At 36.9% G+C, this 12,228-nt stretch overlaps 1 protein-coding gene across 2 annotated transcripts in view; it reads right to left on the bottom strand.

Annotated features, from left to right (window-relative positions):
* The window catches only part of LOC128886164 (uncharacterized), a 172,324-nt gene that overhangs the window by 57,734 nt on the left and 102,362 nt on the right, over window positions 1–12,228 (bottom strand). For both annotated transcript variants that reach the window (XM_054140809.1, XM_054140810.1), the window contains exon 4: window positions 4,607–4,740. In XM_054140809.1, the coding sequence (XP_053996784.1) occupies window positions 4,607–4,740 (134 nt within the window). The remainder of the gene's footprint in view (window positions 1–4,606; window positions 4,741–12,228) is intronic.

Below are 12,228 nucleotides of genomic sequence, written 5' to 3'. Positions count from 1 at the left end.
TTTAAAAACCTTTAAAAAATGATTCGAGTAAGTTTTAAATAGAATTACATTTTCTTTCTTACGATTTCACTTTATTCTTTTAATTTTTAATTAGTGTACATTAACCATAAAATCTTTTCTTTTGTGTTCACCTCATACTCAATAATTTTTATTCCAAGTGATATTCCTCTTTCCTTACAATTCTGCTTTATTTCTTTCGCTTCCAATTAATTTATATTTGTGATCAAACCTTTCTTTCCGTTTTCACCTTTCTTTCTCACAATTCGTGGAAAAGTATTGTGACGCAATCATCCACGTTAATTTTCTTTCGAGTGTCAGGGGACCTGAGTTTGAGAAACGCTGCCCACCATACAAGACGGCGTTTCTTTGGCCGCGTCTAATTCTCTCCGACTCATCTAGTGGAGAACCGAGCCTCGACTTCCTCCATAACCGTACATTCCAAGAGCTTTCTTACAGTGGCGCCAGTTGAAGGAAATAGCAAATTACCCCCTCCCACTATCCCACCTCGCGTTTTTTCGTTTACGTCCACCCTTACGACTGAGTAATGGAATTTGATAAAAGTAAAACGCGATATCGGAGTGGTATATAATATTAGATTAGATTCGCGAGGCAGATGCATTTGGCTCTACCTCGCATTTTTATGATTAGTTTCCGTCATGAGAGTTGTTCCAATAGGTGGCGTGTACATGATGTTTAATCTAAGTTTGTAATTTACAAATTATTGTAAATAGGTACAGACTAATTGCTTTTTCATAAACAAAAATGTAACTGTTTAGAGAAGGTAACTTTCCCTTTTTTTGTTCACACGTGAGATAGGCATGCATTTAATATTAAATGGGTTATGTTATATATTAAATAACCCTGGACTGCATTATTTGAATGTGGACTACAGCTGGATGACAATTCTTATAGAATGTAATATTAAACACTGATTAAACTCAAGAAATATTCCAATACATCCTCCAGAGTCTACCCTAATCACACCCTCGTCAGATAGAGTGACTGAAGGTCTGGAAACAACGTATGTTTCTTTGAATGTTACACTATTTTGCACGTGTCATCTACACTCATGCTACGAACCAGTGCCGGAAGGTATAGGTTAGATCTCTAGACGGTAGAACGGACTTATGTATGTATGTACGTCTGAAATAGGTCTAATACGAAAGTAGGTTATGTACGTAGACTGGGTCAAATGGGTTATGCATACGTTACGTGGAATAAGCGTGTGATGTGATTTGTCTAAGTGTAATGTGGTGTTAGATAATACAGATTACATCTATGTTCCGTAGAATGGATCGGTTACATCTGAATTGCATTCAAGACTAAGTAGCCTAATATCAGCTGTACATAGACTGCGTTAGGTATATTGAGTATATGTCAACTGGAATAATGTCGATTATTGTCTAAATTTAGCTTGGTATTTGTGGAGGAAGACTTTGGACAATCCTCTTTAAAGATGCAGATTGTTTCTGAATAAATTAGTAGTTAACATTTTCGCCAGTGCTGTTCTCTATTTAAATTCTATTCGTTTCTCTTTTAAACACTGAGATTATTAAATTAGGAGTGGCTATAAATCAGAGGCTGTAGCCAGATAAGAAAGAACAATTTATCCAGCGCAAATGACGTTCATTTTTTTTTAGCATACACTCCTGTAAGCTTCAATTATAATCTGGTCAACAGGAACCAGATAGATGGACATATACAATGCACCACTAGAGTTGAAAAGGTTAAAGAGTTAACAGCCATTGCAAAATCTAAAGAAACACACCTAAAATCACTTTATCTCGCGATAAAATGGTACCAGCCTCGAACACAGCGATATTCGTCTATATTGGAAGTTTTACTGACGTTGTAAGCGTTTATCTACGTACGCACACACGCACACCATGAAAATTCTTTCGTACAAAAGATCAGTTTCCCGATATTTCCCGCTGTGTTTCAACGCGGCGAACGCGTGCACGGGATCGGGCAAATATTTTCCGTAAAAAGGAATTATACTCGAGCGCAAGCAAGCTTCCATAAAATGTCAACTACGGTCGAAGTTGGTTAAACAAAGCTACGCCGTCGGGCCGCGCTGATTCGAATGCGATTTCATTTTGCGGGTATACGTATTTAGCCGTATCGGGTAATGAGATCCTACGTTGTCACCCCCCAGGGATTATAGGTGACGCATCGCCCAACGAGCCAAACGACCCTTGTTCCCGCCATCGCGAAAACTCGCCCGGACATTTTTCGCCGTTTTCTAATTTAATTTATTCAATTAGAATTCAACCATCCGCGCGGGAGAGACGAGAGAATGAAGTATCGCGCGAGGTACGCCCGAGGGGGATGGAAATCCGCTCTGCAAGCAATCATTCAAATGGAGCGGAATTTAAAAATTATGAGAAACAAATCCTTCGTGAAAGGAGACACCGACTAATATACACATAGAGCCACAGACTGCGCGGCCGGGAAAGATTTTTCAAGAGGAAAAGTTCTCTTCTTTGCTTAACCTCCTTAACTTTTATAGAGCGGCTCCTCAAACTTTCATACCGCGATAACTTCCACGTTCTCCCTCGTATATCGTGCAATTACTTCGGCCGTGTGTGCACGTGTATGCGCCACAGAGAGGAGCGCCCGATGTTATCACTGAAAATTGATTCGGTTGGCATGGAGAAGCCCACCCACACACCGACGGAGAAAATTATTTTCACCGAAGAGGCAAATAATCGTAATCGGTGGAAGTCCTTTTCGCGGATGTCTTCCTGCGCGGTACAGTTTAAAATGGCCGATGAATCTTTAACACTGATTCCAGACTGATTCAGATGGAAATGTGTACAGGGTTTAAATTTTGTCTCGAGACATTTGTAAACAACAGAATCTAATATTTGTCATATTACTTATTTTTGTATTATCATCGATATTTACAAACTATATTCAGACTTATTTTTGTTAGCTCTGCAAATTAATCCCTGAAGTTCCTTAGTGGCAAGCTCAGTCACCTATATATGGGTGACGTGGCATTCAACGTGTTAAATCGTGTGTTTTAGCGCCACTTGCCGTTGCAGGTTTAAACGTAGAGCAAAATTGGTCTTGGTGGTCTTCGAGTTTTCAAGGGAACTCCTTATGGATTATTTGAAATACTAAAGATTGTAGAAATTAAGAATTGCTTTTAGAAAATAATTCTTTCGTCGAATTCTTGCGTGGAGCACTGTGGAAACTAATAAAAAATAGGAAACTTGAATACTTCACGATACGCGATGTCACAATGTGTGGAAGAATTCGTTGAATTCGATTTAACGATTATCGAGTTATTACTGATACTAAGTCGAAAAGTGCAGTCTCGAGAAAAACGCGTTTAAAAAAGATATGGTCCATAAATCCTTTCGTTTATGGGTCATATCTTTGTTATTGCAAAAAATTTCTTAATGAAACGTTTTTCACGTTATTTTTACAGACACGCACTATTACTTCGTAAGAAAAAAGATTTCGATATTTTAAAAGCAGTCAAGTCAATTTCTAAGTTTCGATTTGAAAATGGTGTCACGTTAATTACTGAAGAGACAGAAACGTGCGATGTTTAAAATTATACTTTCTAGAATTAGACGAAGCTGCCTTGCAATTTGCAATGTTCGAAATATCATAACTTGTAGACTCTATTATTAATCGATGTTTCGTAAAAAATAGACTCTCCTCGAATTCTCTAGTTGTATAATGAATAGTTATTCAAATACTAGCTATATTATCATTCCACAAAAAGTCTTCATGTAATTACAATTATAAGTAGTCTTTAAGAAAATTTAATCTAACCAAACTATCACGTTTTCAATACAAATTGAATAATATTCTAAATAGGAAAGACAAATTATAAATGATCAAAACTTCTGTGCCTGCTGACTATGTAATTATAAACATTATTTGAGTACGAAGTACAAGATTAATTTCAGTTTACGAGTGAATAAACATATGTGCAGATAATTCACGATGATATTTGATTATTAAACCTAAGCTGAATGTCCTAGATGTACACTTTAAGGTACGAGTTCGTATCAGTACACTTATCCAAACTTCGTAGGTTGATACATTAGCAAGTATCAATAGTATTCTACTCAGGTTGCTTGGAAGTTTATCTTGTTGGATCATTCTACAGAATTAATCAAGTTTCAGGAAGCAGAGAAGTATCATCCAATAGAATCCAATTGCATTAAATGTCTAAATCCCATCAAGGTTTTATGAAAATCCTGAAGATTGTGTTTGGCTAAATTGGTTCAAATTGATTGCAATTACTTAAAATAAGTTTATAACCTTTTGACTTACGAATTATTGCAAAAAAAGATAGTCAATTTTCTTTTTAACACATCTTTTACACATCTGCATTAAATCTTGGCCCCAAAGGCAAAATGCTTTAAATTTGCCTACCAGTGAATGGGTTAATATCCTTTAATTTCGTCCTTATATTTATCTCGTTCGAACTCATTTTTCAAATTATTCGAAGTAACATTAGATGTTTGCAGTGATAACGTAGGGTGCTCAGCCGTGTGTAGCAACACTTTCGCAACCATTAATTTCTCGGTTCAACCCTAAGTGCGGATTCGATTATGACGCGTGGATTATAGGTATCACTTACCGGCCCGTTGTTCAGGGTGAATGAGAGATGAGCTGGTGGCTTCGAGGGTGGCAAGGTACAATTTGCCCTCAACGTGTCTCCTGGCTCGTACCGATGACGCTCCGAAACGATATAGGGCTTGTCTTCGGGTATTGCTGAAACATAATAATTCCAATGATGTCTTTCAACCCCGTAAAAGGAAACAACTTAGTTAAGTTCATCATGATAGTTATATAGATTAAAAATTCCTTATTCATCTTATTTACGTTTAATTTGTTAGTCAATAAAATTTCAGTAAAACAGACTTACATTTTTCCATTCTAACCTTCTATCTTTACATATTTCATTTAATTAACTAATACAATTTTTATTACAGTTCTTCTATACATCCTTAGATTATGCACATGTATGCTCCTTAATATCGTCACGTTTAATGTTACCATTAATTTTCGACATTCCACTAATATTCATCTGCGGAAGCTGAGCGACTGATCGACAGCCGATATCGATTAATTAGTAGTTGTTATTCCGCGGAAGTAGTAATACCTAATTATTGCTCTATCAATCAAGGATTCAAATGAAATATGTGTCGGCTGTCGAAACATATACAATACATTTGTTAATCTCAATAAGTTTTAATTCCTTATATGCTCAATTAATATATTTGTCAACAACAAAAATTACTGAAAAGATAAAGGAGAAAATAAAGCAAAGCATCAATTGAAATTTAAAACTAAAGGATCTTGAATATAAAAATACTATTTACAAAAACTCAGCATTATTTTGATCCACCAGTAAGTATTATGCTTTTAAACACACCTTTAAACGTGGCCTGGAAATCAGATTAATTTCTCCTGAATGGAACCAGCGTTTGATATATATTAAACTTATTGTTCGATTATTTAAGGGTATGTTAACACGAATGCAAACAATAATGCATTCACGGTCTACGATTATCGCCGTTCGAACACATGATTGATTTTCATCCCCTCTGGTCACTATAGCGAAAGGAACGCCTCCATTGTTTAGCAACTAGTAGAATCACTATGGATAACTATATAATACACTGTGAAACTGTAATTGCACAGGCACTCGTTCGCGGTTACATAATAAAATATGTACGCGGAAACTTCAATGGAAATTACCAGCGATAGAATTAATCGCGTAATGCGCCGTTTTGCGAGTTTGGCTCGCGCCAATGGGTCTCTGTAGGAATCAGCCAAACCCAATTATATTTCAGCTTTATGTATAGTATTCTGAGCTTCTGTCACAGTCGACCGAATATTCAGGAACAAAACCGACCGAAGGAAGAAGAATTTCGAATCGATTGATAAAAAAAAATAAACGACCGCTTCCTTAGTTCAAACGTACGCGTTCGACCTTCCATTAAGTATATTGGATTTTCGACCGATGTCGACAAATCATTCGGGGGCAATCGGAATAATGGCGCAAAGTGGGTCAAAGAATTGTTGCGAAATATTAACGACATATGTCGCGTTCACGTATTGGAGGAATAACGTAAATGGTTCGAGAAAATCGTAACGACACATGCATCAATCCTTGGTGCAACCGGCGACGGTATAAATTGAGCATTCATGACAAAATGGTTGCTTCCTCGATAACTTTCGACAGTGGTCTCCAGCATTTCAAAACTTTAAGTTACATGTATCGTAAACGGAGTTTCACCGCGTTCCATTTAAAGAATTTATGGAAGTATTAGTACACGTGTAAGTATGGGTAATTCGAAGTCTGGTAAATAAACGAAGAAAATGTTTAGGTCAGGGTGGTAACCCTCTACACTCCCAATTTTTTTATTTCGGTACATTTTTGTCGAACTTTGCTCGACATAGGATCGTAAAGGGTTAAGGTTCTCAATAAACTTTGTTGAGTCTATTCGTGTTTGCAGTAAGTTCCCTTTTCATATAAAAACAATTATAAGGGTATATTGAGCAAAACTCTAATAAATTTGGGAAGCATTAGTCTGCAATGTAGCTTAGAGGTGGCAGTAATTAATTACTTTGGGATTACTTTTGAAATGGATTAGTCAAAGGACGTTTTCCCAGCGGCGCTATAGGGCTTGTTTAAGCCAGTGCTGTCAACAGCGTACCACGCGAAGCTCAGGAATTGATCTCCGCAAGGAACTGCCAGTCGCATTGGGTCAAGCTAAGCATAAATTATTCGACACTGTCCACATTCCCCTTACACACGGTACTATATTCCACTTAAGCCCAGAATCATCTTTCCAGCTCCCAGTTATGGAGCTACGAATCCTACTGTATTCGGTCTCCATTTCAACGTGATGCATTCAAACAATTACTATCGGTAAACTGAGGATGTTTATTCAAATTCATATTTTATATATTTTCTTTACATATTTTACAAATTCATATTTCATCTCTCTTCTTAATGGCCCTTCATTCTATTATAATATTACCCATGAATCCGTTATAATCGGATCAAACTTAATTGGTCGCTCTAGGCTACTCTCATAACTGTGAACAATACATATACTGCTACTGTCAGATCATGCCAGCTCGCCTCTGCGTCTAACAGGGAGTTGCACATGCCAACGCAAACTTGTGAAAGATAGACAAATTGTACTCGCAGGTTTGGACAAGAGATAGAACGGTAGCCTAGCCAAACGTAAAGTCAAGAGATAAAATGGTAGTCAAGCCAAACGGTATGATGAGGATAACCTTTCCAGCGGCCTCGAGCAGTCCGTTAATTTTGATGTGATTGTAGCAGTCACGAGAGGAAACTACATTCTTTCTATCTCATCTTGTTATAGATGCCACACACTTCGGAAAGTGTATTCTGAGAGCGCGTATACTTACGAATATTTAAATGATGAGATGTAGTCGAGACGAAGATTTAATTAATTCATTGTTTACTTTAATATTTTTACAAAATATTGATGATTCATACTAAAGCATTCTAAACATTTTTAGAAAGACGAACTTTCATTCAAACTTTATATATATAGTTCTATTGTAATTATTAATATTTTACAATGCCAAATTTTAATGAATAATTGGACATACTCTATTGTCCCACATTCTCCAAATGTCGGTGATATTTGAAACTTGTAGCTTTAATAGTTTATAAGAAATTAACTTTTAATTTCAATTAGCATGCAGAATTAAGTGATACGTTCCAGGACGATCTCGAAGTAAATGTTAATTAACTAGATTAAGCCAATGGTTCTTAACTATTTAAAGCTCAGAGCACAGTTCAGACCGTTTGTTTCAAATTCTTCTGGTTCTAGGATATAGTTAGAAAATTCAATTTAATTTTGCATGTTTTAATTTTAGTTTAAGTCTTTTCCAGGAATAAATTAAATATATAATTCATACTTTCTCTTATAGCATACTACTACAGATTAACTAAATAAACAAAGTACACGCATTATAAATTAGAAAAGGTTTGTAATACATACGTACAAGATCTGGAACAATATACAAAAAGTTTAACTCAACAGAAAAAACTAATAAGTAGAATAAAATTTGCTCTGTTATATTTAATGCTAGAAAAACGTTTTTACCTTCTTCGGATTCGTAGCACAATTTAGAGAAGAAAATCTAAACGCAGCTTTTATTTCTGAATCATTAGAGCGTAAATGTTGAAAATGGTAGAAAGTGGGACTGAACAAGATGATGAAGTGTAGCTAGTTACACAGCACGATGGCGTGCCACGGCGCAGCGCTTAAGAATCACTGGGCTGAAAACTAATCCAGGCAGACAATGCTTTCCAACATTAAACATTCGCACTGCAGTCTAGCAGTGTCCAGTTTCTCCAAACCGTCGCCGTAATCAGACACCATCACACAGGACACCAGGCGAAGAGAGACTGGTCACGATTAATTTGTGAATATCAAATAACGTAGTATTAACGCGGTTCATTTTCTCGTCGCTAATTGGCATTCCGCGATACACCCATAGCTAAAAGAGACCTGGCCTAATCACTGAACGAAACAAGTTTAGAAATATTGAACGAATTCATATGAAATGAATTAAAAAGTTATAATAAGAGTAACTTTTGGTTAAATTACTTTGAAACGCGAAGTGTCAATAAAATGACAATCGGGCTACGTCTTCGAAGTCAATCAAAGCTTAACATTCGTGGCAATGGAATGCTAAGAAAGCATTTTGAGGAGCTGTTAAATATCAGAAATACAGGCCTCGAGTGCAAAGGGTTAATAAAATAGTTATATTTGTACGAATTGCCAACGCAATACTAGCCCTTGCAAAAAGGTTAAAGCAAAGTGACTATTTCAGACTTGTTTACGGTTCAGAGTCAGGTAGACGCACGTGTAACGAGCAGTGGCCTAACGAGTGGTGAAATTAGGACGGCCGTTATCACATTTAATTTCACAATTGAGCGAGCCCAGGATGTACAAAGATCCCCGGCAGCTCTCCTGGCCGCTCTCACTTATCTGACACCGGCGCGAGACCTGAAACTGGAACCGATTACCGCGAAGTGAAGCGAGGGAAATAACCGTTTACCCTCTCACCCTGTCGGTGATAAACCGGTGATTCGCGAAACGATAGAACGACTAATCGAATTTCAGTTATGTTATCGTCTTCCGTCTATGAATGGTACTTCGGCTTGATTGCGCTACAGTTACTGCACCTATAACCGCCGACCGTTTTGTATATGTATAAAATGGCAAACATGATTTCACATTTTCTCGTGGAAACGAATTTCCCCGTGTATGGGCGAGGGGGGGGAGGGGGAGGTGCAGGAAGGGAGGTGAAACTTTCAATGGCTCGCGTGAAAGATCGAACATTTCCATTTATCCAGGTCTAGTGGCATTTCAACAACCAGCAAAATGAACGCGTCACGCGCATATACGCGTACAGGATGATTCAAATATTGTTTTTCTGCGTATGAATTTATGTTGTGCTGCTTAATTTTGTAACAACGCCAAACAGTACGTATTTGTTGGAGTTTCTTCTTGCACGAATATTAACATTGAATATTAATTAAATGAGAATAGAAATTAAAATATAGACAGGAAGTGGAAATAATTATGAATATTCCTTCACGCCTCTTGTGGCTACTTCAACATTATGAAAATCAAATAATATAAACAATTGATCAAAAAAGACTAAGACAAATAAAACATGAAATAAAAGCTATTCTGACTCTAAATAATTCCACCTGAGACCTTCCAAATCTCACTTCAAAATTGAGAATAAGTATCTATAAACACAAAGAATGAAAACCTTTAATTTCAGAGACATAGTGCCCACTTCACCTGCTACTATGAAGTACCTATACCTTGTAATCAGTAATTTGATATCAGAAAGGCGTTTCATGATCTTTCTTTCGATGTCTGTAGTTTGTAAATTTTGTGACACCATTCCTGATCATCCTGTACGTTCTCGATTTCTGATTTGATGCCTGCAGGAAAATGCAGCGGTCGTAAATGCTCCATTTCCATGAATTCTAAGCAAAATCGTTAGTCCCTATTTACGGAGAGAATTACGTTCTCGAATTGACAGTGTCCAATTACTCTATTCAAGCTAATGGAACCAGCGTCGCGATGTTGACCAACTCTCGCTGAAACAAATGAACGTCTAATACGACCGCCACCACCACCACCACCACACATAGAAGCGTGCATACATTTTACAAAACTGATTAATTTCTGGTGTTACGTGGTTAATCCCAATGATGCGTGTCTATTGTTTGGTACATCTCTGTAATTTTCTAATTCCACCCTTTCTGCTCGTAACGAATTTTTGGATGGAATCCAAAAATTTAATAGCGAACACAGAGAACAATGAGTCACAGTTGATCAAATATTAATTAAAATATATTTTCTCAAAATTCATATCATAAAAAAATTAGAAACATTCAATGTTTAATTGTCAAGACTAATAAAGATATTAATGTTGTCATACGAATCAGAATTATACATATGTATCACTCATTTCCACAATTTCCAGATTTATGAAGCGTTATATTGCACATTCAAAAGTACCCAAATAATAAAACGTTTTCAATCGCGTTTTATTCGAATGTTGATTTTGCAGCTGATTTACACATATCGATGAAAAACATTTCTTTATTTACACTGAAATGCAATTTAATCGAAATTTTCCAGATTTATAATCAATGAAAACGCGAACAAACAGTTTCATTTTTATATTGACAATATTTAAAATTCCAGGATATGAATAATGTGTCAAAAGGGAGTATCATCAATATCATTTGCTTCGGAAATAATATTTTCACGGTTCTCTGCATTTAAATGTATCCTGACAAGAAATATTTTTTATCAAGTAATTTTGTTATCTTAAAAATGGGTAATTCAAGCTCAATTAAAAATTCTTCCCATCATATAATTTTCATCTCCAAAGGAACATTGCTCAATAATTCCTCTCTCTCTCTCTCTCTCTCTCTCGCCAAAATATTAAAAAGCAAAAAATCCCTTTACTCTATACAATTTATTTCAATTATATCTTTGAGTGCCTTCTTTAATTTCGCGAAAAGCAAACAGCATATAAACGAACGCCATTCCCGTATTCAATTTCACCAGATTCCACACATCAGTTTCGAACAGCTCCAATTTCACCATCGGCTCGTTTCCGGTAATCGATCAAAAGTAGTGCACGTATTTTATTTCGCGCCTCGAGATTGAAATTCAAAGTAAATTCACTCGGATCTGGGAATTAAACAGAACATTACGATTTAAACCGCGGCTTTTTCAATCTCCAATATTTACGAGGGAACGCGGACCGGCGAGCTCAGATAAGAATCGATATAAAGGTCGTTTCAACGACGTCCCACGGAATCCCAGAGTAAGTACGATTTTTCTTCGACTACGTGAAAACTGCGGCAGACCAAGATTCGTTTACTTTAAGAACATCCCGCGGTATTATCGTAAAATATGAAATTCATATCCGGTCCGGCGCGGGGGATGGTCTGAAACGACGCATGAGAAATTCCGCCGCGCCGCTACCAAAGTGCCGCTAATAAAGAACGTGTTCCACGGATATTATTCCAACGTCTAACATAACGACACTTATCGAAACTGAAGCCTCGCACCTTCTCTGGTACGTCTGAAACGACGATGGTGGTTGGGTGATGTTGGGAACGCGATGAAGCGATTGGTATTAAAAGCTTGTGGATATCTATGCATTGATAGTACATGATAATATGTAATGTATGTTTATGATACGCATATACATCACTAATACATACAAGGAATAACCTAATTATTATATCAGAAAGGAATCCTAATTCTACGTTAAATTTTCACGTTGCTTCGATGTCATCACTTGCAAACGAGACTTGATGCAATTACAGAGGACTGATACGCTTGAAAATGCTCAAAATAGGCGTTCCAAGTACGCCTATGGGCGCGCATTACTCAACGACAGCGATGAAAAACTAAAACCGACGTTATCTGGAAACGAGCGACCCCCAAAAACTCTTCCGCCAAAAAATGTATCGCTGCTAGTATAAATCATTACGTATCATTGCCGGCGCGCGACGCGAGCCCGGTTACAGTTCTCGAGTTAAGCTATTAATTTCCGTACGTAAAAATCTCAACAAATCCATTCGGATGGATTAAACGGTGCCCATAAATTTTTCGGAATGGAGTCCGAATGGTCGCCGGCCGATGTTCGTTTCTT

The sequence above is a fragment of the Hylaeus anthracinus genome, unplaced genomic scaffold (assembly GCF_026225885.1).
Source record: "Hylaeus anthracinus isolate JK02 unplaced genomic scaffold, UHH_iyHylAnth1.0_haploid 11982, whole genome shotgun sequence".
Lineage (NCBI taxonomy): Eukaryota > Metazoa > Arthropoda > Insecta > Hymenoptera > Colletidae > Hylaeus > Hylaeus anthracinus.
Note: the sequence above shows the minus strand (reverse complement) of the source record. Positions and strands in the feature narration are given on the sequence as shown.